The sequence below is a fragment of the Apostichopus japonicus genome, chromosome 13 (assembly GCF_037975245.1).
Source record: "Apostichopus japonicus isolate 1M-3 chromosome 13, ASM3797524v1, whole genome shotgun sequence".
Taxonomy (NCBI): Eukaryota; Metazoa; Echinodermata; class Holothuroidea; order Aspidochirotida; family Stichopodidae; genus Apostichopus; species Apostichopus japonicus.
In genome coordinates, this window is record NC_092573.1 from 1,488,860 (window position 1) to 1,516,475 (window position 27,616).

Sequence of the window (27,616 nt, forward strand, 5' to 3'; positions counted from 1 at the left end):
TCCTCAACTCTGGTGATATAATAGAGAAGTGATTATGCTTTGTGTGCAAAGGTGATGCTCACTTTAGAACTCAATTTGAAGAAAAACTTCAACAGAGAACATGGGGCAGTTCAATCCAAAAAATTTCTACAAAGGTAAAAGTGGTCCCAAAGGGAAAGATGTTTTATCTCTGGCTTTGTTTTAGTTAATTCATTATGTAACTAAAGATCTGCAGTTAAACCTGCTTAATCCTGAGTCAGTCCCTGATTATTATCGACTCAAAATGGAGGATAATCCCTTGAAAGGCTGGGATAAATAACAAAAACAATTGTTCGAAACAACCTTTTTTTCCCCTGTAATCTTCAGAAGAACTATGGATATATTTTTGAAATAATGAGAAAAGGCAAAAAGGAAGACTACAGTCTATTTAAGTATTCTAATGGTTCGGATGTCTGATTTATTATCATAAACATAAATGATAAAAAGAAAATTACAAAATGATCAAGCAAGTAATTAGTTTTATACTGGTATGTTTACCTGTGTTACTACATAGCTATAGTGATATTACACTGTACTTTTAAACATATGAAATGGCTGTAAAGACCTCGTTTTGAATCTACTCAAATTATAAACGATCTCAACTGTTTATAAGAAGAGATGGAGTCCAAGAAAGAAATCAAAATAATCCCTAAAGTATAAAGACTAAAGAAATAGATTATCAATATTATGTTATTCTAAAACACCACAAAATGTTGAATTTTTCCAACTCATTCTTGTTTGTAAAGTACAGGAGGAGGGTAACAGTACTATATAATACATATATATGAACAACCAGTGCTTTATTACAAGTCATGTAATCCAGTCATCAAATATTACAAGTGCAGCCCTTTGAAAAGCTTTTGTTGATTCACATAAATGTAACATAGTGACTCAAGTCAAAGATTCGACTTGAATCAGAAAATTGATGAGCAATATGACTCTATTGAATGCTTTGGTCAGGATAATTCTTAAGGAAAAACTCATTGCATTGTTCCTGTTAGGAGATGGATACAACTGGCCCCTCCTAATTAAATTTCACGACTATCCCATCCCCTCGATGAAAGAAGTAAAAATAATATTTAGAAAGTTGGTCCACGATACAGAATGAATTAACATGCACTAAAAAGAAAAACTTGCAACATGTATTCAGTCCAGTGTAACATTCATGCTTGACTGATGAAAGAATGTCATATTCTTGGCATCCTGATAAACTTTGCATTCAATTCCCACTGTCGAGATATTAAGAGCTGTAATTTCTATCATTGTTTGCGCCGAAAGTGAACTTGAAGCAAGCAGGTGTTCCTATTTCAATATGCAGAAATACATTTTTACCTCGACTATCATTTCTTAAGTGGCCACTAGTGCCAACCTCATCATCAGGAGAGCATTGCAGACATCTTGACAAAGACGTTTAAAAAAAAAAAAAAAATTCCTACAAAACTAATTTGATTAAAGTAACATAATCTAAATTATCTTTGATGCAAGGGCGTAGGAACTGGGGGGGGGCTGGGGGGCGCCAGCCCCCCCCAGTGAAAAATATGGAGGGGCGGAAGTATCATTCCGCCCCCCCGCTTCGCAAGTCAGAAAACCCCTTTTTCATTTCCAAATGAGAAAAAAATCTCATTTGGAGCACCAAATTGCATCTAAGGCCAGGTGAAAATGCAAAATTATATACAAAATGGATTGGGTGGGTTGAATTGTGCTATATTGCACCAAATTGCATCTAAGGCCACCTGGAAATGCAAAAAAAATCCAAAGGGGAGGGGGACACCCCCTCCCCTTAGACCCCTCCCCCAGGCCGGCCCTCAGTCTTCAGCCCCCCCACTCAAAAGTACCTTCCTACGCCACTGCTTTGATGTAATTGAAAATCTTTGAAGGGGGGGGGGGGGGGGTGATTTCATATGGATGCTAAAGGTATCCTTCAATGTAATAGCTAAAACAAGAACATGTCCACGATATTCATTTGGTAAATAAATGTGAACGAAACTCAACCATCTTCTGGTGCCTCTGTTATATATGGGTGCTATTAATTTTTTCCAAGAATACATTGTCATTGCAAGTAATTTTGTCAATATTTGAATGCAAAATTCCAATATGAGCAGACTAAATAACTGTGTAAACTAAAAAGTTTGATGTCTCTTTTCTTCCAAGACCGTGGCCTTCGTTGTCGAAATAAAGAATGCTTCATTGATCCTGTACACTGATACTCAAGATGAGCCAATGATTACTGGAGTAACTGTCTGTCACTTTGCCCAGAGACCTTCATCAAATGCTTTCATCACACTATCAGCATCCAGTGAGAAGTCTAAGAAAACGTTGAAGTTTACCTTACTATTAGAGTACATCACCTGCACAGGCTCCTGGATTGCAGGAACCTCAATTGAATCTGACAGAAAGAGATAGAATAGAAACTGGTTTGAAAAAAAAAATAACAGGAGGAGCTTAAGATTATGCTAATGTGAACCATTCAGCCAATTAAACTGTTTGTAAAACTTTGCTCTGAAGACATATACGTTTCCTGTGAGGTCCTTTTCTTCATTAAATGTGGTCATCTGGTGGCAACTACTGTGACAATTATAAGGAAGACAACAAACTTTCAAGGTTAGTTGGGGACTGAATCTTGTTATCATCTTTCTGTTTCTTGAAATGGTTGCTGGGAGGCATTGTTTCAATTTGCTATGTTACACATGGAATAGTCTGTGATGTCATCATGGCAAATGTTCATCAAAAGCCTTTAATTCTATTGTAACATTTTATTCTTTTCAAACTGTCTGATATTTATGAGTGTATGCATAGCTGTCACCTTATTGTGCATTAAAGGCAGCATATCATGTTTAGGATGCAAATGTCTGGTAGTATAAAAATAATTTGTAGATCATTCCAACAATCAAATACCTTTTCAATTACCACAATAACATCACTTACTCTGAGAGTGCCAGATCTATACATTCCTAATTCTCATATTTTACAATAAAGCATCCTTTCAGAATGTTGTTAATAATACTGAAGATTTACAGATAATTTTCACATCCAGCTTCCTGTTAAACCTGTTAAAGCCAAACAATAGGTATATATATATATATATTTATATATATATATATATATATATATATATATATATATATATATATATATATATATATATATATATGTTCATTCATCACTAGGGAGGGAAACCTCTGTTAAAGAATTTCTAGCTTACACACAGTACTTATCATTACATATTTTATACAATACACACTTATATTGCAAAATGTATGATGTCGTAGTGTACGTACCACTAGCAACTTTTTCTGATGAAAATATCAAACCCGTCAAAGATTGTCCTTCCTGTGAAATGTAACAGAAATGAAAGCAAAGTTCAGAGTTTGATTATCAATGTAGAAATGGCAGAAACAATTATCCACATATTTTGCTTGCAAAATATCCATGGGAGATATTATTTCTGAAGGATAAATGTGAAGAAAATCCCTTTCTTTGTTTAAGAAAATGCATGTTCTTTGGCATTTCTTTAACACCCATAAGTTTATAGGCCTGACAATGATCATGAGGTGAGCATCAGGTTTGTTTTCCGTTCATGATTTCAGCTATACGATAAAACAACTCACATCTTCTTTATTCATCTAGAAAGTCTTACTTATGAATATGTGCAGGAAACAAATAAAATATTCTTCTTGTTGTAGTTGACCATCCACACAAGAACCAAACAAACAAATTATTCAACCATTTCTCTAGAAGGTTGTTAATCAATGGGAGCCCTCAGTGCATGTGTGTTTGTTTGTGATATCTCTCTCAAGATGATTGACTGGAACAGACTGAACATACGACTCTCAATATCTATATGTTATATCATGCCACACTGCAATGTTAAAGGCATGCCCAGGATTTTTCACTTTTTTCACAGCAAGTTGAAATACAGACTACCGCTTCATCAAGCACTGGTGATAACAGCATGCCAAGTACGACCCAGGGCGGTGTGATATTCGAAGCTAAGTGGATTTCAAAATCAATCTATGATGAAATTGAACTATAAGTTGAAGAAAAATATTCAGTATGCTGTTCCAATACAGAGCACACTGGGCTCTCAACTTTGGATGAATTTGTGTTTGTTGTGGGGAGGGAAAGAGGAAGGGGGTGGGGTGCAGAGCCTCATATACAGAGAGTTGCGACAACTCGGGTACGGGAATTTTCGATCACGTGACCTCATGGCACCATTTTGGGGCCAACTAATTCTGGCCGTAAGATCGACAACAACGTACGTTCGAGCAGTCAACATCTGCGCTGCCATCACAGAATGCCTGGCTGTTCAGCGTGGGGCTGTTCGAATCGTATCGAAAATGGGTCAAAGCTGTTCAGATTCCCAACAAACCCAGATCGGAGGAAAACATGGGAGGCAAAAGTAAACAGGCTTCACTGGAAGGCGAACTCCAATCACAAACTTTGTGATGTGAGTACTTCACCTAGGCCTAGTACAATGAACTAAGATTCGTAACACTAGGCCTAGCCTAGTCCATAACCAGGACTGTGGGTTACACCACACAGTCCTTACAGCTATGTATGGTGCACTGTGCAGTGTACATACACACATAGTTAACAACACAGAAAACAGAGCATAAATTTCAGGCATGAAAATGGTCTATTTTTAACAAGTTCTGATCAAGAAAGTTGCGATGTTGGGATGAGATCTGTTATAAGGTGCATAAAAATATCTCTGCAAAGTTTAGTGAGTATATTCCTTAAATTGAAGGCTCCAGCGTGGCAAGACAAATCGGGGATCTACGAAGCACAGTGTGCAATACAAAGCACCAAGGGCTATCCTAGCCCCCTAATGAAAAACTGCTTGGCTCCATTGAGTCATGAGCTTGTTTGGATTATTATTTATGAAAATTTGGGTGGCGATCTGGCAGACCATTGAAATGATTAATCATTCTGCTTTGCACTTGATGATTTGAATTGAACTGGTCCAGAACTCCACTATCTTCTATGAAATAATATTGAAAAATTAGGTTACTAAAATATCACTGTAGGCTAGGTAAAAATATTTCCTAGAACATTGTGTCCTGTTAGAGGATAGCAGGTAAAACTAACAGAGTCAACTGAAAACCATAGGCCTAATTAGGCTCAGGAATCATGTTTGTCCATGTCATACATAGGTACGGTATACAGATCCTAATTCATATTCTTACAACCGGGCAGTTCCAAGCAAAAGAGGACATAACCCAGGAAATTCAATTTGACTGAGCCTAGGCCTAGCATTTTACCGTGGTTGGTGGGCAACTCCCCCCCCCCGGCAATCCCCCCCCCCAAAAAACGACTCTAATTTTCGACTTCTGACAACATATTTATGCTTCTGTTGGAGGGAGGGTTGTCCAGGGGGTGTTGTCTGGTCACGATTACCTTATCCATTTATAATAGAAGCCCATGCCTAGTAATAGAGGCACAATTGGTATTTTGAAGAATTTCTGACTTTTTGGATCCTATAGTATATATAGATGCAGCTTTTTCAAGTTATTAGACATAAAATTCGTAGATAAAAGCCATGACTCTCATACAAAATATTCTGAAGTAGATCTTTTCAAATTCCAGCAGCAGCTTAGTTCTCATAACGCTGAAATATCCTACTCACATATACCATATGTTTGCGATGTGAGTTCCAGATTAGTGGGAGGGATTAGTTCATTTTTTTTCTGACGTGGCTGTTTATATCCGACCGACGAGACCAATTGTGATACCCCGAAACAATCCCCCTCCCCTGCCCCACATGTCACCTTTAACCCTGCGCTCTAAATTTTGTGGGACTGGAACACAGACAAAATGTGATTGGTCCATTTAGTTACCATAGCAAGCAATTTTCAATGACCTAGCTTCATGATTCTGTGCACCATGTCAGTACCAGTCACATGTCCAAATATCAACTTCATCAGCCATTGCTAGCTCAAGTTACAGTTAATCCCAATTTTGACCAATCACAGGCTTTGTTTGGTTACCATGGCAACAATGGAAGAATGTACATTATTCCGCAACTGTGCAATATGTGTTACAAAATGATATATAACCAGTCATAATACAATTTTACCGTACCAGAATATCAACTGTTGAATTTGGACTTCCAAATGTGCCAACCTCATCCCCTTGAACTTGAGCGCAGCCAATCCCCCCCCCCCTCCCGTTCGACACTCGACGCCCTACTTACACAGCCTCGGCGCATAAAAGCACCACAACATGAGCAGGCCAAAAATAAAACCCAGAATCCCGCTCACACTTCTACAATGCCATCGAAAAATTCCCCTATCCACCTGAACGCCCATTCCCACACATACTGTATGTTGCCCATTTGGCCCCAAAATGGCGCCCAAATTTCAGTTGTCGCAACTCTCTGTATATAAGGCTCTGGTGGGGTGGTTGTGAGGTGTCCCTCATTGCTGATCTATTACATGTAGAAGGAACAGTATACATTGTGCTTGTATAAGCAACAAAACTTGGTCCATTTTCAATAACTGTCTGATATTTTTATATTTATTCACAAAATAAAAACATATCTCCTAGGGGGTTATGCACTATTGGTCCCCCCCCCCCCCCCAAATGTTAACACATGATATGAAAGCCGCATTTCTCACTTGTGTGCATTTTAGCTTGAAAAGACAACACATTTGGGTACATCTTACCTTTCTACCCTTTTGATTAGTTTTAAAGTTTCGAGGGGAACTTTGATCAGCTTCTATCCTCCCACTAGCATCTTCAATTCCACAGAAGTATTTGTCCCATTCTTCCTTACATCCTTGCTTAAACATCTGCTGTTGTCTGGACTTCTGCTGTTCTATTGTAGTTGGACTCTCCGAAATGACCTCTTTCCTTTGAATCTGAATAGGTGACGAGGAAAACAATTTTCATTTTCCTTCTCCAAATAAACATGACAAGTTTGTCGAGAATATCTTCAGCTAGGAAGCACGGCTTACATATTGTCACAAAGTGTTTAATTTGAAATTGATCCAATTAGGGTACAAAAAGGTTATAACAGTCTCCCCTCCCTCACCCCAAAGTCCAACTCATCCTTTCCACCCCCACTGCGCTCCATTCCCCCTTCATCCTGTAGTCACGCTGATTGCTGGTTCATCAACATCAAAGATACTTCATAATGACATACTCTCAAGTGTCACAATATGAAGAGAATAGATACCTAAGGTTTCTATATGGAGAAGCATATTTCTATCGGAGACAATCGGTAGAAATTCAGAAATGTATTACAAAATGCATCCGATATAAAGTCTTTTTCATTTGTAAACAAAAAAAATATGACAATGAATCTTCCTGCCTTGACATTAGTGACTCATACACTATTCTAGACAAGTCATCGCTTGCATAATCTCATGACGTGGAAGTGATTGGAAATGACATGAAATGACAAAGATGTGGTTTGGCTTTTAACCTAATCAATCAAGCATGTCAATTTCGTGATCTCTTTAAAATCTTGCTTTACCTGTCTTAGGGGTGATCCCATCTCCTGGATATTTTCAGTGTTCCCTCCTTGTCTCGCTGGGTTCTTTAATATGGTAGGAGTGAAGGCCGAATCTCGGCTTTTGATGTTCTTTGGACCTCTCATAGATGCAATCTTTTTCTTCAGGGGTCTGTTAATGTTAAAGATATTCAGGTTGGAGAGATTGAATTATAACTTTGACGAGGTCTATCGTGAATACATCCTTTTCTTAATTCCTGGAGTGACCAGGGTGATCCTTGGTTCAAACTAATATCTCAGTATCAAGTTACAAACAATTCCTACCAAGTAACAAGCAAGTGTTATATAAGTAAACAAAATATTACAAACTATAATCGACTCTCTCATCAAAGGGACAATAGGAAACTTTGATTTAGCAAACGAACCAATTGAATTGATATTTTGAGAGTTATATTGTAACTTGGAAATAGCATGCATGGTAAGAACACGAGAACGGACGAAATGAAAATCTGACTTACTTCATGAAAGGTATTACCATAAAGAAGTTATTTGGATTGAGTCCGAGATTGACCCTGGGTGCTGTGTCTTTCTTGTGCATGGGAAGGTCATTCAAATTGAACCATCTAATATCCTGAGAGAAAAAAATAATATAAGTATCAGATTTTATTAAATACGAGGAGATGGACCCTCAGTAAAAATAGCACAAAGATTTAAGGAGGGTGCTCAAACTAAAGTTTTGAAGATGAAAGGAAGACAAAGATGTCAATTACATCTTTTAAACTATAAAGTAAAATTATGTAAAAGAGGAACAACAAGTGACAAAAATTTACTCACTTATGATCATCTTAAGTAACATGGTCAGTCTGTCAAATACTGTGCTTACAATACAAGTTCTTGTCTTAAACTTTCAATTCAAACAGGAAATTCTTACATTCCCCATATCCAATTACAAAATATTTTCCCTTAATGTCACAATAAGGACAACATAGATTATACACAATTGGTTTTACATTCTTTAAACAAAATACAATATTGCACAACAAAAATTTTATATCAGAGTTGGTCAGTTTCATTTCAGCAAAATGTTTGGTATTAATTGGCTCAACTTTATAAATAGAGAAAAAACAAACCTTGATTTCTCCTCTGGTCATAGGTCTAAAGTCTGTATCCATTGGAACATTTGGTACAACATAGAGTCTGGAGAGACCTTCATTAATAGTGAGCTCAATAAAGTTATTAGCATCTAGAAGCTGACTGATGTCAAATCCAGTCTCTTCTTTGACCTAATATGTGATAAATCAAAAAATTGGTTAGGGAGAGAAAATTGTAAATGGACATTAATTGGGAAAAATAATAAGTTAGTTATAGGTGGAACTAGATTTTATGAAGACTTTAAAAAGAGCTAACAAACTAAATATTTCAACTCTGCCAAAAATAGAGCAATTAGTTGTACTGTTAGCAAGATTGTCAGCAATGGCAACCTTGTAAAACGTTAATACATATCAACAAATACAAATAATGAAAGGGATAAATATTGACCTCTCTTATTGCACACTGGTGTGGCTTTTCATCTTTGTTTACTTTTCCCTTTGGGAATCCCCAGCTTGTTCTTGACAGGAAGCTCTGTACCATGAGAATCTAGGTAACAAGAAACAAAATACTTAAATTGCAAACGTGATGCAATTGTAGAAATAGAGATGAAGTATGAATTGCCAAATGTTGCATTCATTTACAGAGATCATTTCCATTTTCCATTCACCTTTTCCAGTAGCAGGATAACGTCAGCAGATACAGTTCAGTATGAGTGATGGTTGGGGGGGGGGAGGGGTGATGGAGAGGGAGTATAAGTGATGGTGGAGGGAGGGGGTGGTGGAGAGGGAGAGAAAGTGATGGAGGAGAGGGACGGTGAAGATGTGCACTAACCATACTTCAATTGTTTAAATACACAAACTATTAAATAAACTGTTAATCCATTAGATCATTGGTACTGTAGCTAACCACTTTAATGAGAGGGCCAAACTTTGACATCTGAAGTATCTGAAGTGCTACTTGAACAGTCATAGCAAGGCAATTATTTCTACTGTCACTCGATCAAATTGACATGGATTGAGTTTCAAATATTAATATGCACAGTAATTCCAAAGTATTTGAACAAAACTTAAATTAATGTATCATATTAGCTTTCCCAGGAAAACAACAATGGAATACTAAGGTATCACATTAATTGATTTGGCATAAAGTTGATACAAAGCTCTAGAGGACAACACAATGAACTCCAAATGATGTCTGAATGGCTAAGAAATATGCAGATTGGAAAAGATAACAAAGTCCATAGTAATACATTGAATGGCAGTCATTGATAGGTAGTGACTGGGCACTGAGTGTACATAGTGTTAAAAGGTTACCAGCTGTGAAGAGACAGGTAAGTGAGGAATCAAAAGTAAGTACTATCATCCTAGTTGCTTTGATAAGTTTTCCAAGTCAAAACTAAACAGTTAATTAACCTGAATGTGTCCATCACAGCTGGGCTTACTTTGATAGCACATATATGGCAAGATGAAGCCGCAGGAGCATTCAGAGTATTATGAAATGTAATAATTTACTGCATTTTGTGGCTAGGATTTCAAACAACTTACATGAATTATGAATCATGTACGGTATATCTTATGAAGTACAAGCATCTGTGAACTTGCACAGTTATTGAGCTATAACTGTATTTTGTTGCCAGCATTAAGAGTAGTTTCAATAAACTTACATACTGCATCTTGTCATCTATGAGAATGGCTCCATATGTGGGGACATTTTTCTTGTACTCCTTCCATGCTGCATGAATGGTATCCACTTCCTTGGCATGGTCCAACAGAGAAGGACAATGATTGAAAAGTAATCCAAAAGCTAAGGAAACTTCTTAACAATTGAAAAATTGACATTTAATACAAGACTAATTTGAAAACAAAAGGAAGAAGGATTTCCTTTAAAAATTTAAAGATTTCTCAGCTCCAAAATATATATCAATTACACACTGCATTACAGTGGAGCAAAATGCTGATATTTTCCAATATGAAGTGGATAAGAGGTCCTTCTTCTTACCACACACCCCAACCCCATCCCCCACCCGCCCCCCCCCCCAAAAAGAAGGAAACACAACATGATCAGCCAGTTTCTTGCTGAATTTATCTGATTTGAAAAAGGATATTTATTCTTGCAAAATCACGAATACCAAGTTGTGGAAGGCCTGGGTGTTCGATTCTATAAAAGTCAATGTAAAACCAGTGTGCCAGCTCAATCTGAAAGAAAGCTCTGATCATATCCGAACTTTCTTCTGTTGGAATATTCAAAATGAAACGGCTGCAAACAAAATATAAAAGAAAACCAGAGTGAAGATCCTCCCAGTGGTTACTTGCCCTGACAGTACATACAGAACAAGCTTCCAAATAGTTAACATATTCTGGTATATTTTATAATATATATGTCTGCAGAATGTTATATCACGGAACTGCTACTTGCAAACTAATTCTTCAAAAATTCTTCCAAATCATCTTTAGGTGAAAAATTATGAAGATAAAACTGTAACATCATTATCAGTGGCCCAATTACTCTACAGGAACCAGTTTACTCGCTCAAGATCATAGCAGTTTTGTCAAATTTGTCAGAATTGGCTAGAACATGAAGTCTGCCAAGAGAATGGACGTCCCATTTCTACCAGTACATAAATATTGAGACAATTTCTGTCATTACATCTACAGATGATCAGATGATGGTTGACCTGTTGTTTAGGTCAAGTAGTGAAAATTGATATTTGACCTCATCTTACTGCCTGCATTAAATGGTCAGAAGGAAATCACCAACTAATGGCTGGTACTTTGCAGATAATCTTTGAATTCTTGGTCAGCTGAAATTAGCAATAACATTTAACAGCTGTTATGTACAGTGATATATGGTATGGGAACTACTGAAAGTGTGGTTGAAATAATACTGAAAGTAGATGTTTGCAAGTACAACTAAGTCTAGGTTTCATATGCATGTTATTTACTATACATTGTGTCCTTTCAAGTACATTTTCATCATAAGAGTAATCTTCCATGCACATAAAAACCATGACCAAAGTTTGGTCTTTGAGGGATACATATAGTTTTCACATTTGGCAACTGCTGACCTTAAATAACCTTTGACCTTCACCAAAAACATCAGGAATCTTGTACTCATTCTAGGGAAGCCATATGTCAAATATGATCTTGAAGTTTCCCATCTGGGGATATGCTTACAAATTTTTCAAGTTTTGACCCCTCATGACCTTAAATGAACACTTACCTACACTGTTAAACCTTTACACTACTTCAGGCTATCCTACCATGCATTGTTTCAATGAATCACCTAGTATTGATATGCACTTGCTAACACTTAGGCCTAGGCTAGGCCTGTTACACACTTTTAACTAATTGCTTCTACATATTTCTCACGACCTACCTGCAAAGAGAATCCAAGACTTGCTGCGGAATTCTACCTCGGTTAGTGGTCAGTTCAGATGCCATTTGCTTCCCTAGTAGTATACTATGACTGAGTAGTGGTAGTGGTACAAACTGACAGTTCGTTGCCAACGAGCAACGGTTTTACAATATAATCGTCACGCAGTCAGCAGTAGGTTATTTCTTTGACAAAGGTTGTGCAACAACACATGTGTATCTCCTTAAAATAAGTGTAGAACACTAACTTCCTTTCGCTGCTTTGAAGAAAAATTGATATGCAGAAAAATTGAAATGGGATAGTCCGTGAAGATGTATACGTAATTAGTTGGAAACAGGGAAATTTCTAGCGGGCCGCTGTGCTATGACGGAAGTTCCGTCATCGTAAACAAGTTCATTGTTGCAATGAGTGATGGGATTGGGGAAGTCCCTACATTTTGCAAGTCGACCTCAGTTTATGAAATAATTTGCTGTTTGCTAGCTGTGCCTGCTAGGTTCAGTCTGTTTTACCTCCATGGTTCAGTCACTGTTAGTGTAGATCAGTGGGTTCAGTCCAGTTTGATAATGATACGATCCGAAACACGGCCATGTGAGTTTCCATGTGACGGAGGGAAATATGAAATACATGTGATCAAATTGTTATTATAATATTTAACCTTCTATTTTAGTAGCGTTTGAACTTGATGAACAAGAGAGTTGCTTTTATTAACTTATTGTTCATTTGTATGGTAGGTTAGACTTCGCTTTCTTGAACTAAGGTAATATATACTAGCCTAGGCAACCATTTACCAGTCACAACAACTACTAAAGTAGTGTAGCATTTGCACGAGAATTTTCACTAGGCTAGCCTAACATTAGTATAGTAACAATCAAAATTTCAGATCCAAAAGAAGCATCGCAAAATAATAAAGAATAATAAATAATGGAACTAATAATAATATTGAATGATATTAAGAACTAGCAATCAATGAATTTCTTGTTTTCAATTACACTTTTTTACTCACTTTTGACTTTTTATACTTAGGCCTAGGACCACACATGCAGAAGAATCTTAATCTAGTCTTAGTGCCATTATGTATTATTGGTTGTGAAACTTTGCAGTCGTTGGTTAAATAAGGATGGTGCTCTTGCATACAGTCGATCATAGTCAGTGACCTAATATCAGGTAATCGATGCATCAAGCCAGGGAGAAAATATTTGTACCGCACATAATCCAAATCAAAGTGGCTATTGTTACGACTAGTCGTAAGAATAATTCCTGACTACGCATGCGCAGTTGCTATTTTCATGACCAGGAGTACTATTTTTATGACGAGGAGAAACAATAATTTCCGGTTAGGGTTAGGGTAAGGGTTAGGATTGAGGTTTAGGGTTATGTTTAGGGTTAGGGTTACCCCTACTACATGCGCAGTTGCTTTATTTACTTTACTGCGCTTGAATTTGCCTTTGTCGTAAGAATAGTTTATAAATAATTGTTACGACTCGTCGTAAGAATAGCCACGGCCAATCCAAATAGTATTAATAATGAAAGGGAATGTGAATGTGAAAGTTTTATTGCACAGTTTCAGGTCTTCATGCTATAGGTTTTGCAGCGTAATGTCTAGTAATCACAACTAGATCATCGAATCATGATCAGATTCCTTGTCTTTACATTTGTTTCTCAGTGTAGGCTATTCCATAACATACTGCAGAATTGAGCATCGAAAATGTTAAGATTACTCTGGAATCATGTAAACACACTTCTCACCTTAAATTTAATGTTTCATTCCTGATACTAGTAAAATTTATTATCTATTTATTATTGGTATATATCACATGATTTTTTTTTTTTCTCTGATCATTGACAACCTGTTTACCCCAGTGTTATCTGAAGTATTGCAAATGAGCAGGACTCACTATTTCACTTAACAGTCCGCTCATTCAACACTACTGCAATGCTAATGGGATAAATATTACAAGTTTATCTGTTGATCAGTACAGCTATTAATTGCTATTAACATGAGTTTTCCTTTTGGGTGATCTTGAGTCTCACAAAGTTATGCTAGTGTAGTGTTGGAAATGGAACAAATGATTTTGTCATGTGGAATACTTAAGATTGCCTGATATTCATCTTCACTTGCAAACTTAAATTCCCACAAAATGTAATTTAAACACCTGTAGATCATTCTTGAACCTGTGTTTTGCACTGTGCCATTATTGTGCACCCTGCACTCTCATTGGTTAAGTAATTGCTCGGGAATGATAACCGATGCTGTGATGCATGCAGGTACTGTGTTATTCATCCATTTGCTAAGGGAATAACCAAAACGTAACATATATGTTTGAAGAATTTATACTAAATTAACACTTTAAGAAGTATTCCCTTACAAACCACAATCAAAGAACAATTTCTGAACAATTTCCTCTTTATATCATTTCAGCGTCACAGTTGACACAAATTATGTTTCTCTTGCGTGGAAGTTTGATTGCTTCTTGTTCTTCTAATTTGAGGCATTATGCAAGCCTCTCCCCTCTCACTCTCAAGTCAAATCGAGGATTCCGAGAACAAGATGCCACCCCAGGAAGTGACGCAATTTTCAAGCAGGAATTGAAGAAAATGAAACACAATGTTGGCAGAGGTCTAGATACAGATTTAGAAGATGATGGTATTCAACAACGTGAAGCACTAAATAAAGTGACCGAGTGAGTACAATTAAAATTGGTAGATCATATTATTAGTGTCTGACCAACTGTAACAAAATCAGCATTCTACATGTTGACCTACCTCATTTTCATCCCTGATTCCAACTTAATAGTGGTTCTGATTGTTGATTCAAAAATTTATTCTTCATATCCTACACAAATGTAACATTGAAGAACATTTGTGAGGTATTTAATGTAATTAATGATGATTGGTAAGACACTACTATTCAAATATTAAACAAAATCAATGCTACATTTTGATTTAGGTTGCAACTTTGCAACATTCTTACCAAGCCTTGTAATATTCATACATAACTGGGTAGCCCCTTATCTAACTAATGTGGTAACATTGCATATTGTTGCTCCTAATTCTGTTGATGAAATTACTCTTCAAAAAGAGAAGACTTTGGTATAGGCCGTTGTTCATCCATGATATTCTCATGGATAGGGTCTCAAATGTTTGCTTCCGATACCCAGGGGAAAGCTAAATTAATCAAAGTAATAATATTCACACATAAATGGATAAAACTTACTCTTTTTTTCAGGGATATTACAAAGCGCAGTTCTGCTATGAACTACGCAAAACGTGCAAAGTACCTGGGCTCGGAGAGGGAGAAGCGATCCCTGACATGGGACAACATAGACAAAATTAGATTCTTGAGACAAGAACATCCACAAGAGTGGTCACTATCACAGTTAGCTGCCAGTTTTGAGGTTTCAGAGACTACCATCAAGAAAGTGCTGAAAAGTAAATATAATCCAACTCATGAAAAAAGGAAACTTCATGATACGCTAGTTTTGAAAAATACCGGGAGAGAAAAGAAAGTTAAACAACCTCCTACTGGAACGTCAGTTGTCCTAGATTCTCATAAACAAAGCTTTGAATCATCTGGTAGTAGTCAGAAAGGTTTCGACAACTATCCCTCCCCTACCCTTACTGCAAACAGCATCAATGGCAAGGAACAAGAAGCTAGTAACAATATCACAAAGAAAGTGCAACTAAACCAGAAAATCTCAAGGACAGATGAGCAGGATTCACATGAAGATGACTGGGAGGAGATGGAAAATGTCAGCTTAGAGGATGAATTAGAAGAGGCAGAGGCTTTTGAATCTTTGAATGCATCAGACTTTGTGAAGGTCTCCGAAGATGGAGTGATGCCTCCTAAAATAGTTCAAAAGGGGAAAGAGTTTTATGATACTGATGGGGAATTTTTGTTCAGGATATAAAGGGATTGATGGATCAATGGGGATGTTTCCTTGCTAAGCCAGAGAGAGAATGTAAATGTTCCTTTCAACCTGTTGACTTGAAACTGAAAATGTAACACTTTGAATTATTGCTATTCTTAATGTCTTATAAATACTACCCTGATGTAATCTGGTACTTTTCTAGCTTGAAGGGTTTGAGGAAGACATTTAGTGCCTAGAATTGGGCAGTTACTTCCTCGCTTTCACCTTCATTGCCATCAGCTGCAGGTTTCAGTTGGAAAATGGTGATTGTCAAGAGTTGAATGGCTTTTACTAAGAAAAAAACGGTCACTTGATCAAAGTTATTGAAGTGAACTAATAAATAATAGATGAAGCATACCACTGGTCACAGGGTAATGTTTTGTACTTGATTTGTTTTGACTATGCAATGTGGGGGAAATCTGATTTTTCTATTGTTTTTAGTCAAATTTGGGACTTTCTGTAAATGTTCAGTATCAGTAATTAATACTCACGGAAAAAGTGGGAAAAGTGGAGAGAGTGTGGCAATGCAATCAATGCAATGTTGTGGAGAATAAAACTTGGAGCTGTGGAACATTAATGTTTACTGGAAATTTAACAACATACAGATTCAATTTACTTCATAAATGAATTAATTTATCATGACAGTATAACTAAGACTGTCCACCAAAAGGCATTTCTTCTCTAAGCACTTTCAATGAAAAAGAAAACTTCAAAACAGAGAATAAAAAGAAACAGACACCACAGAAACGGAAGACTTTGTGAATAATTTTTTTACAATTTCATTTTATTTTCAACTCATTTGGTGAGCACTATAACCTACCATTTTTTTCTTTCAACGTAATTTGTAAGTTGAGAAGCCTCCCTCCGCACCCTATTGCAAACCCTTATCCATTAGCCAAACAAAGAAGGCAAAAAAATAGAGAAAGATAGGGATGGGATACAAATTATAATATGACAAAAATATAATACCATTAAATGAGCTGCACTACGGATGTAAACATCATCTCTCAGTCCATAAAACATAGAGGTATGTTATGTACAAGATTATGCATTTAATGTGAAGCTATCGTTTGTTACAGTTTGACTCCTGAACTTGCTGAAAGAACGGCTCCTGATTTGATGGAAAGAAAAGTTAAAAATTGTCCGATAAGCCAAGAGGAAGCTTGAATTATACTTCTGATTGCTATCACAAGCGGAATTGAACAACTTTTGAAGCAACTAAAATACGGCATTCTTCTCCATCAGAACTCTTGTGGAATAGATTCTCTGCACCCAGGAAACATTCTAAATTTCTTACTTTGCAATAATTTGTATCATAATTTACCAAACTGTGAGGACAAAAATATGTAAGTAAACCAAACATGCACATCATACTCTTGATATTTTGCCATTTAATCATATTTACGAATTGATTAAGTGAATGTATAATTTAGACTTTGACAAAAGTTTAGCATAATTGACATAAGACTAAATTTATCTGGTAACATTCTGATGGACAATGAAACCAGATGAAGGTAACATGCAAGGTGCAGCAATATAAACCGAAGATGAAAATGGTTAGTGGTTCCTTTGGCTGAACATGTTTGTAGGTTGGTAAGCCATACATGGTAATATTCATGAACTTGTGCACACCAAAATGAAGAGGATTATTCATAGACTAATGCAGCAACATATAAAGGAAGGTACCAGGAATCAGTTATCATGTTGACAAAGTCTATTTGGAGACATAGTATAATAACATTTTGCACCTAAATGGTCTCAAAAATATTTGGCCCAAACAAACTTACTCAAAACTATATTTGCCCACAAAAATTGAACCCCCAAAAATGTGGGTCCAAATGGTCCCAAAAATATTGGGCCCCACAAATTTGGGCACAAATAGTGCATCCCAAAATGCATTTGAGGTGGAAATCAATTAAGGCCAACCTGGCCAAATAAAATTCTTTTTGGGCCAGAAGGTCCCAAAACATGAAGGCCTAATTGTTGATGCAAAAAACATGTACTTACTATGTAGTTTCATCACCATAGAAGAGATATTGACATATGGATATTTTCAGGTTAAGCTCAACCCACTAATTAATATTCCAAAGATGGGAACCAAAGCCAACAGTGCACACATACACATCAAGGGGCATATACCTACCAAGTATGACATTGACTTCACTTGTGGTTGTTGAGATACCGTTTTGATAAACTGTCTTGACGATTTCCCATTAAGCCCCACCCACTCATGAATACTAATGTGGTAAAACATGTGATTAAACATGTACACACTTACATTACCATACCAAGTATGAACTAAACCGGACACACTGTTGAACAGATTTTGACATTTTACATTAAGCCCTGCCCACTAAATAATATGCACGACAGCCCCATGACAAACAATACGGATCATCTACTGATCCTGACCAACACCAAGTATGACATTAATCGCATATTTCCTTCTCGAGATTTTTGAAAAAGTCATAGACAGTTGAACAATACAAATGCCTCTCACTGCTTTGTTTTTCAAAAAGTTTTAGAACTTTGAGAGAGAGAGTAAGTTTGTTCATCTTTTCCATACTCCTCTTAAATGCCCATGGTTATTGTTTTAGTGATCTAAGCTACAACTGAATGCCCCTGCAGGGTAGTCATTTCAGAAACTAAGGAACCGGAGGCGCTATTTTTAAATAGTAACTATAGGCAAGGTAGTTTCCAATCATAAATGTTTTTATTCATGACAATCCATCTGTTATGTTTTTTAGGTTTTCTGCATTACAAACCAAACAAAGTTCTTCCAGCATCATGAACATTCTTGAATCATTAATTTCTGATTGGTTGTAATAAAGTTTTGTGACAAATAATGCAAACCTTTTATGTAAACTCCTTGATCAATCATATCCTTTGATTCAAATACTACAAAATTGAGTAAAACTGACAAGGGCATAATATGCCAAATAATAATGCCAAATTAAAACTACATGTAAACATTTTAAATACTTATAAAAACAACATTTTTATTTCAGAAAAAAATGTTACCCTGTCAAATCAGTCACTCTTATATAAATATAAAGCAAAACAAAAACAAAATTTGGTGATATTCTTTTGGACTGAAATTTCCATTCATAATGTGATGCTCAAACCACCACAGGGAGTAAACTATGAAAATTGACTGGATCAAAATATGTTGCATCTTTTCATTCTGATTTGGTCTAATGCTAAATTAACTAAAAGAAAAGTCAACAACTAGATCTGGCTTTGGTGGCTATCATAGATCAAATAGTAATTTTATAAGTTCACTGAGGTTACAGGAAAAGCAAAGGAAATCAAACATGAAATCGAACAATCATCTTTTATCTTATATGATACAGATAAATATGATGATAAAAACTGCAAAGAAAAAGCATGTACAATTTGGGATATATCCTGCTGTAATGGTCATGTTAGGGACAGACACTTTGTCATTGTGTGATGTCATAGTGTCCCAAGTGGTTGAAGTCTCGTGTTTGCTTCATTCTTCAATCAGAAAAATATTGTGGTCACTGGAATTAAAGTCAGTGTTACATCATTTTGAAAAATGTTCATTTTAGCAACATGCAAACAAATAAAATAAACAAATTTAAATCAATTAAGAGAAACAATCAAATTTCAAGTGACATTGGTTATGTGAGGTCTTCTTTAGACTTGCTTAAGTCTTCACCTCGTATAATATGATTGAAACCTCAAAATATATTCCTCAAATACAGCCAAACTCTTCTTAGCTGTTTGAGTATCTCTATCACAGTGACCACAGGTGGGCAAAGTGTAGGCAGCATGCGGCCCATCTGGAAAAGTTTCTGTGGCCCACAAGAAGATCTCACCGTATGATGTACGATTCACATTTCACCCGAGAAGGTAATCCTGCAAAGTTTTGGAGTCCTTGGATTGGGTACAAAACTTCTGTGTTGCCCGCAAGATCTAAATAATGCCCACATAGACTTATGATGATGTTGTCCTTTCTTCTTTGATAATAAACAAAATTCTCCCAGATCCTTCAGAGATCTTTATTGCTTATGGGTATCCTTCTGTAAGGCATCTTTTTTTTTTTCAATTGTATGATACTAAAATTTTGTATCTTAATTTGAATTTTTCTTTCAAATAAGATTGAGAGATTAAAACAGCAATTGCTAATTAGCGAAAAATATAGCCGTAACTTTGCTTTGATAATATACTGAAAGAGAGAGTGACAACAAAAAGATGGTACGATACACTTAGTTACATCAAAATATATATAGAAAAGATAGACATTCAAAAGTTGGCAAATAATAATATTTAATTCCCTAAAATTAAAGGCAGGATGGTATTAAGAAAGGCATATGTGACCTCTGCAGGATGAGTGATAAAGGAGGAGGGGGGAATGTAATGCCAAGCTAATTTTAAGTTGCTCTTGAACATTATCCATAGCACACTACTCTCACATACCTCCCTAAAAGCTAAGCAAAACAATATAAGTAAATAAGCTTGATATTCTTATGAGGTTTATTGCATGCAGACTGTCAATACAGCCTTAAATGTGTAAAAAAAAACTGCTAAATCACAACTTTGACTTTTCTTCAAGTTAAAGCGATGCTACTTTTTAGCTTATACTCTAATATCTGAAGCACACTAATAATCTTAACAAAGAGAAGAGGCCTTTTATCATCTACAACAATTGCTTCCTTCGTAACCTTTATTCCATTTGACGGTTTTGTAAGTTCTTGACAACATTAGTGAGATAAACCCATGCTTTTATGCTTTTAATAGTGAGTTCTATCAAATTGTTTAAATGATACTACTGGTCAAGCTTAAAGACACACTGACACAAATCTTTGACGATTCTTCGGCTAGAGAATCTTTGCAACCAATCATTGACTTTCTGCCCCATTTGTGTCTTTGCCTTTTTACTATTCTCAAAAAAAACACAAAATACGAAATGGGAGAAATTACTCAATACAACCGTATCTAAGAGAAATCATTATTACCAGCAGTACACAAAACTTTACTTGTTAGATCTCTTTCAAATATCACACACTTGTATCTCCGTTCAGTCTTACAAGACACAAAAGTACAAAATATTGACTCCGTACAAAACAGTTTTATAACACTTTTCTAATCTTGGTCTGAATATCATGTTTTACCCTCCGTCCAATGTGTGTGTATGTTTTCAAGATGATCTGCTACTCTCTGACTTATGTTCAGGGCTGGATGTATCGGTAGTATGCCTTCCTCTCCCATCAGTGAAAGACCACATAGACCAAGATAAGCGTGAAGAGCATCTGAAGTAAAAAGATAAAGCAAACCCAGAACTTATTACTACTATTATTATTATTACTGAGACCAATGAATTGTTAGGGATACATCACCCAAAAGATAATAGTAATAATAATACATAATTTTAATATAGCGCCAAACAAACTATGAAAAGATGAGGCCTGTACATACATAACATCCCATTCCTCTGAGACTTTGACCATGTTACCATGACGATGATGTGTCTTGTGTGGGATTTTTCTAATTTTCTAATTCACAAAAACCCATAAGGCTGTGAAGCAACAAATTTATAACAAGTAGGTAAACTGAGTCTGGTATAGTAAAGGGAGTATTGTGCTACTGGTAGTGTGATCTTGTGCAACAAGGATGCTAGTTTTTCAAATAACCAGAGCTAGTGTTCTTTCGCCAACTATTTCTGTTAGCAGAAAGAATGCAATGCAATGGTTTTAATATGTTTTTGTACATGGGTATTAAGGAATGATAGAATGGTTACAGTGGACTAGGTGACAGTTCGAATGAACAGGATTACTTGTTCACACCCTTTTTTAACAAGGACTATTAAAAGTCACACAGAATTGTGGGTAAATATTTGTAATGTATTCCATACTGGTAATCTTTCTGTGAATAACAGAAAATATCTTAGTAGGAAGTCTCCATCAGTTTTGACCCTGCTCATATAAGACTTTTGTCTTGTTCCGTTTATGGCAAAAATTTGTCCAATTATACGTCCCAAGTTAACAATGTCTGAAGTTCAGTATATCACAACAGTTAAACTGTGTGTTATTGAACAGACGCAAACAAGGGAGACTGTTTGTTTCACTGACAATGATTGATGTCGTCACGCTGAATGGATGACTCAGAGATCAGTAAATACTTTCTCGCCAATAAACGCACCACAGGATGCAGTTTTAACAAATGGTCATCACTTTTGGTCCCAAAGTTAAGCATGCTTACAATTTGCTAGAAGTTTTTTCAAAAGTTCTTTCCTTGATGGCTCTGATGCTCCATAATGTTGCCAAACAAAGAGGAAGGCTTCAATCAAACATTTAACGGTCTCGATATGACAAAAACAAGTGGAATGTGACAACAAAGTGCGTGTTGAAATCTGAGCAATACATCACCAAGGTTGTGTTTTATCACCCGTTCTTTTCACCCTCTATACCTCTGACTGTCGCAGCACACAACCCAACACGCATATTGTTAAATTTGCTGACGACACATGCATTTTAGGTCTTATTGAGAAGAATGGTGACGAAACCGGGTATAGGCATGAAATATCCACCTTTACGAATTGGTGTGATGAAAACAGATTGTTGATTTCCGGCGTAGGGGGAACGAGCCAGTAGAACAAGTCCATTCTTATAAGTATCTGGGGGTTTCCATTACTGATAAATTGGAGTGGGGTGAACATGCAAATACTGTTCTGGCCAAAACTAATCAAGGTATGTTCTTTCTACGGAAGCTCAATTTATTCAGACTAGACGCCTCTCTCATTTCTTTGTTCTACAATGCGGCCATCGAGACCATTATTACATTCTGCTTGGCTGCATGGGGTGGCAATACTACTGCTAGAGACATGGCTAAGATGAATACACTTGTTAGAAAAGCGAGGCGAGTTTGCCGGTCTGATGATCTCAGATCAGTAGATGAGCTGTTTGTCAGGGTAACTACAAGAAATATTATGTCAATTACGTCGTCGGAACATCCTCTAGGAAATCAGGTTGAGTATAGCAGTCGAACTGGCAGGCCAACTGTCATCAGATGCCGGACAGAAAGATACAGACGTTCGTTCTTGCCAAGGGCCATTCTTAGTCTTGCCAACGAGTTTTGTAGGAAATAGGGTTTTTTTTCTATTTGCCAGTACATGGATTTTTATTGTCTTAAGAAATGTATATATTATAAATCTTATGTTTTGATGTATTTATGACTGTTTTATGTATGTTATACTGAGATGGAGTGAACTCCAATTCCTTTTATGGCCAATAAAGATTCTTATATCTAATCTTGTATCTTATTATTAGAATATCTAGCATATTTGAGGTCAATACTTATGACCTTTAACCCAGCCCTAATTTCTAATTTAACAAACAATTACACAAATCTCATGGAGTTTCATCCGATAAATATTTGTACTTGTCAATATTTGATGTATCCATCCTGAATTGACAAGTCATACTTTGGCCATCAGTGTTTTAGTAGAACAATGTTAAAGCCAATATGCCATCTCACAGTCCATATCTTACTACAGCCTAACATGCAGTGAGTAATTAATGATGCTAATTAATATATGATACACATAAAATCATCTATAATTGAACAAACAGTTGTTTTTTCCATACCTGGGTGATAGTCTGGCCATTTGGCAAAGCCTCCTATTCTACTGTCTTGAGTTGATAAAATAAACTTTCTGTTCCACTGAAAGTCAATCAGGTCATAGGCACCTAAAAGCTGAGAAAATACACAAAAAAACCACATCAACATTATTACATCACCTTTGACAATTACAATGTAGATCTATCACATAACATTGAAAGCAAGACAGTAATCCATCTTTAGATTACTAGAGAACCTTCCTATGTGCAATGTAGCAGGTGTCTACTGGTTTGTTTCAATGAATTACCTTTCATATGATCTTAACCAGAAAGAGTAACATGTGTCTACTGGTTTGCCTTAATGAATTACCTTTCACATTGCTCTTAACCAGAAAGATTAACATGTGTCTACTAGTTTGCTTTGATGACTTACCTTTCCATTGCTCTTGACCAGAAAGAGTAACATGTGTCTACTGGTTTGCTTTTATGAATTACCTTTCACATTGCTCTTAACCAGAAAGAGTAACATGTGTCTACTGGTTTGTTTTCATGAATTACCTTCACATTGCTAATAGCCGCAAAAAGTTACGTGTCTACTGATTTGCTTCAATAAATTACCTTTAATGTAGCTCCCAACCAGAAAGAGTAACATGTGTCTACTGGTTTGTTTGGTCTACCATTAAACCCAGACTGTTGTCTACTAACACACCACCTGATGATTCCTTCTTTCTCTTTTTCTGTAAATGTCGTCTCTAGTTGACCAATCAGAGACAGGGATGCTATTGCACAGAATGTGGTACCACCTATCAAGAGAACCATGCAGTGAAAAAGAATAAGATTGAGATTAAGATTTCAAAGTATTTTTTTTAGAAATATAACCTTTTGCTATTTGTACTGAATATCCAATGTCTGCAAATTTAAACTGTCAAACATTGCTAGGAACACCTATTGTGTAGTGCAAAAAAATGGCCTAAAGCTATCATAAAATAAACAGACAGATACATAAATCACCTGCCTATAGGTTGTCATAGCAACAGCAGAAATGAATAACCTGATTCTGTATTACCAGACAGCACTGTAACAAATCATGGTTTGAGTCAGTAGGTTTCCTTCATTTTGCTTTATGAAATGTTAATATTTAATTCTGATTTCGCTGTAGATCTGAAAAAAACAGCACTGATTGCCTTAGTTGCATCGGCTCTCCTGAGGTGATATTGAACAGAGTGTCTTCGCTTCCACAAAAGTATTTCAAAAATGCGGTCAGAGCCTTGTGCTAACTCAATTTTATTCAATGGAAAAGTGAAATGATGGTCCCAGGAGCAGAAATGTCTTACTCGGTTATACAGTTATGAAAGAAGAAAAAGAATGAATGAAAGTTTATTATCTCACCATGGCCTTCTCCACCAGGTACTTCTCCAATTCCAAAATCATGTGCCTAGGAAAGAAACAGACCTATCTGTCACAGTAAATTTTCACATACCAAGGAGGCGTTTTGACAATTGTTCGTGGTCAACACTCCACACTATGACCATGGTTTAACCAAAATATAAGTAAATCTGAAAGCAGAAAGTGCTACTGACCAAACTGAAAATATATACCATGAAAGGTGTGTGCATTCTTTGGTATAGAACTACACTGTGACTACAGTATAAATATACACATATATATATATATACATATATATATATATATATATATATATATATATATATATATATATATATATATATATATATATATATATATATATTTGGAATGAACTAGACACAACACTGGGAATCATCAAACTGCACAGTATACTTAAAGAATTGTTTATCTTCTAGAAACAGAGCACACAAACAAGTGATGTGTACTGAAGTAAGTTATGATTATTTCAAACTGCTCTACGTTATTCAAAGCAGTTTAAGAACTACATGAATATTAATGACAAAGTAATTCATAGAATTCTATTTGAATCTCCACATTTTGTCACCCACACACTTTTTCATATTAATATTAATAATTTTTCAAATTGCATATTTAAAAAATTCAAAGTTGTAGACTTTTACTCCACTGTTTGAAACAAAACTTGACCACAACTACAAAGTTACTGTATATTAAATGTGATTTTAGGAACCAACAGCATCAGTTTGCTCAGAATCAACTCAAAAACCTGGGAGCCACTACCTGTAACCAACTACGGGATATGACCAGGCATAACCAGCTACGGGAAGTAACCAGACATAACCAGCTACGGGATACAACCAGATGTAACCAACTACGGGATACAACCAGACGTAACCAACTATGGGATACAACCAGACGTAACCAACTATGGGATACAACCAGACGTAACCAACTATGGGATACAACCAGAAGTAACCAATTATGAGATACAACCAGAAGTAACCAACTATGGGATACAACCAGACTTCACCTACTACAGAATACAACCAGACATAACCAGCTACAGGATACAACCAGAAGTAACCAACTATGGGATACAACCAGACATAACCAGCTACGGGAAACAACCAGAAGTAACCAACTATGGGATACAACCAGAAGTAACCAACTATGGGATACAACCAGAAGTAACCAACTATGGGATACAACCAGAAGTAACCAACTATGGGATACAACCAGAAGTAACCAATTACGAGATACAACCAGAAGTAACCAACTATGGGATACAACCAGACTTCACCTACTACGGGATACAACCAGACGTAACCAACTATGGGATACAACCAGAAGTAACCAACTATGGGATACAACCAGAAGTAACCAACTATGGGATACAACCAGAAGTAACCAACTATAGGATACAACCAGAAGTAACCAACTATGGGATACAACCAGACGTAACCAACTATGGGATACAACCAGAAGTAACCAACTATGGGATACAACCAGAAGTAACCAATTACGAGATACAATCAGAAGTAACCAACTATGGGATACAACCAGACTTCACCTACTACGGGATACAACCAAACGTACCCAACTATGGGATACAACCAGACTTAACCTACTACAGAATACAACCAGACATAACCAGCTACAGGATACAACCAGAAGTAACCAACTATGGGATACAACCAGACATAACCAACTATGGGATACAACCAGAAGTAACCAACTATGGGATACAACCAGAAGTAACCAATTACGAGATACAACCAGAAGTAACCAACTATGGGATACAACCAGACTTCACCTACTACAGAATACAACCAGACATAACCAGCTACAGGATACAACCAGAAGTAACCAACTATGGGAAACAACCAGACATAACCAGCTACAGGATACAACCAGAAGTAACCAACTATGGGATACAACCAGAAGTAACCAACTATGGGATACAACCAGAAGTAACCAACTATGGGATACAACCAGAAGTAACCAACTATGGGATACAACCAGAAGTAACCAATTACGAGATACAACCAGAAGTAACCAACTATGGGATACAACCAGACTTCACCTACTACAGAATACAACCAGACATAACCAGCTACAGGATACAACCAGAAGTAACCAACTATGGGATACAACCAGACATAACCAGCTACGGGATACAACCAGAAGTAACCAACTATGGGATACAACCAGAAGTAACCAACTATGGGATACAACCAGACGTAACCAACTATGGGATACAACCAGAAGTAACCAACTATGGGATACAACCAGAAGTAACCAATTACGAGATACAACCAGAAGTAACCAACTATGGGATACAACCAGACTTCACCTACTACGGGATACAACCAAACGTAACCAACTATGGGATACAACCAGACTTAACCTACTACAGAATACAACCAGACATAACCAGCTACAGGATACAACCAGAAGTAACCAACTATGGGATACAACCAGACATAACCAGCTACGGGATACAACCAGAAGTAACCAACTACAGGATGCAACCAGACTAAACCTACTACGGGATACAACCAACAGCATAAAACAATCAGCCCAAAATGAAGTAAAAAATCTGGAAGCAACAAACCGTAACCAGCTACGGGATACCACCACACTCAACCAACTACAGGAAATAACCAGACATAACCAGCTACGGAAAACAACCAGACGTAACCAACTAGATATAATAAAACTTACTGGTTTATATATTTACGAGTGACCCGCTTACCTGTCTCCCCACAACCTTAGCACCACATTCTACTGTGTCTAGAATGCCC

The 27,616-nt window shown here is 36.5% G+C and overlaps 3 protein-coding genes across 7 annotated transcripts in view; 1 reads left to right on the top strand and 2 right to left on the bottom strand.

Moving 5' to 3' along the window:
* Window positions 1-405: 405 nt before the first annotated feature.
* LOC139978567 (m7GpppN-mRNA hydrolase-like) lies at window positions 406-12,291 on the bottom strand. The gene is made up of 10 exons (XM_071988880.1): window positions 11,939-12,291; window positions 10,668-10,819; window positions 10,227-10,354; window positions 9,011-9,109; window positions 8,602-8,754; window positions 7,990-8,102; window positions 7,496-7,643; window positions 6,684-6,878; window positions 3,297-3,348; window positions 406-2,404 (listed from the first exon to the last, which is right to left on the bottom strand). Exons 1-10 carry the CDS (start codon window positions 12,001-12,003, stop codon window positions 2,262-2,264), a joined length of 1,248 nt encoding a protein of 415 aa, XP_071844981.1. The 5' UTR covers window positions 12,004-12,291; the 3' UTR covers window positions 406-2,261.
* Window positions 12,292-12,371: 80 nt separating this feature from the next.
* Window positions 12,372-16,590, top strand: LOC139978568 (neugrin-like). Of its 5 annotated transcripts, none has more exons than XM_071988881.1 (3): window positions 12,372-12,523; window positions 14,355-14,616; window positions 15,162-16,590. In XM_071988881.1, exons 1-3 carry the CDS (start codon window positions 12,499-12,501, stop codon window positions 15,841-15,843), a joined length of 969 nt encoding a protein of 322 aa, XP_071844982.1. In that variant the 5' UTR covers window positions 12,372-12,498; the 3' UTR covers window positions 15,844-16,590. The 5 variants fall into 5 exon arrangements, with proteins under 5 accessions (XP_071844982.1, XP_071844986.1, XP_071844984.1 ...); XM_071988885.1 differs by having other exon boundaries at window positions 12,384-12,523; window positions 14,425-14,616; XM_071988883.1 differs by having other exon boundaries at window positions 12,445-12,561.
* A 1,774-nt stretch (window positions 16,591-18,364) lies between these two features.
* LOC139978569 (geranylgeranyl transferase type-1 subunit beta-like) overlaps window positions 18,365-27,616 on the bottom strand; it is a 28,870-nt gene continuing 19,618 nt past the window's right edge. Inside the window, exons 6-9 of the mRNA XM_071988886.1 lie at window positions 24,816-24,861; window positions 24,045-24,229; window positions 23,454-23,562; window positions 18,365-21,119 (exon numbers count right to left, since the gene is read on the bottom strand). Of these exons, the coding sequence (XP_071844987.1) occupies window positions 20,971-21,119; window positions 23,454-23,562; window positions 24,045-24,229; window positions 24,816-24,861 (489 nt within the window). The 3' untranslated portion in view covers window positions 18,365-20,970. The remainder of the gene's footprint in view (window positions 21,120-23,453; window positions 23,563-24,044; window positions 24,230-24,815; window positions 24,862-27,616) is intronic.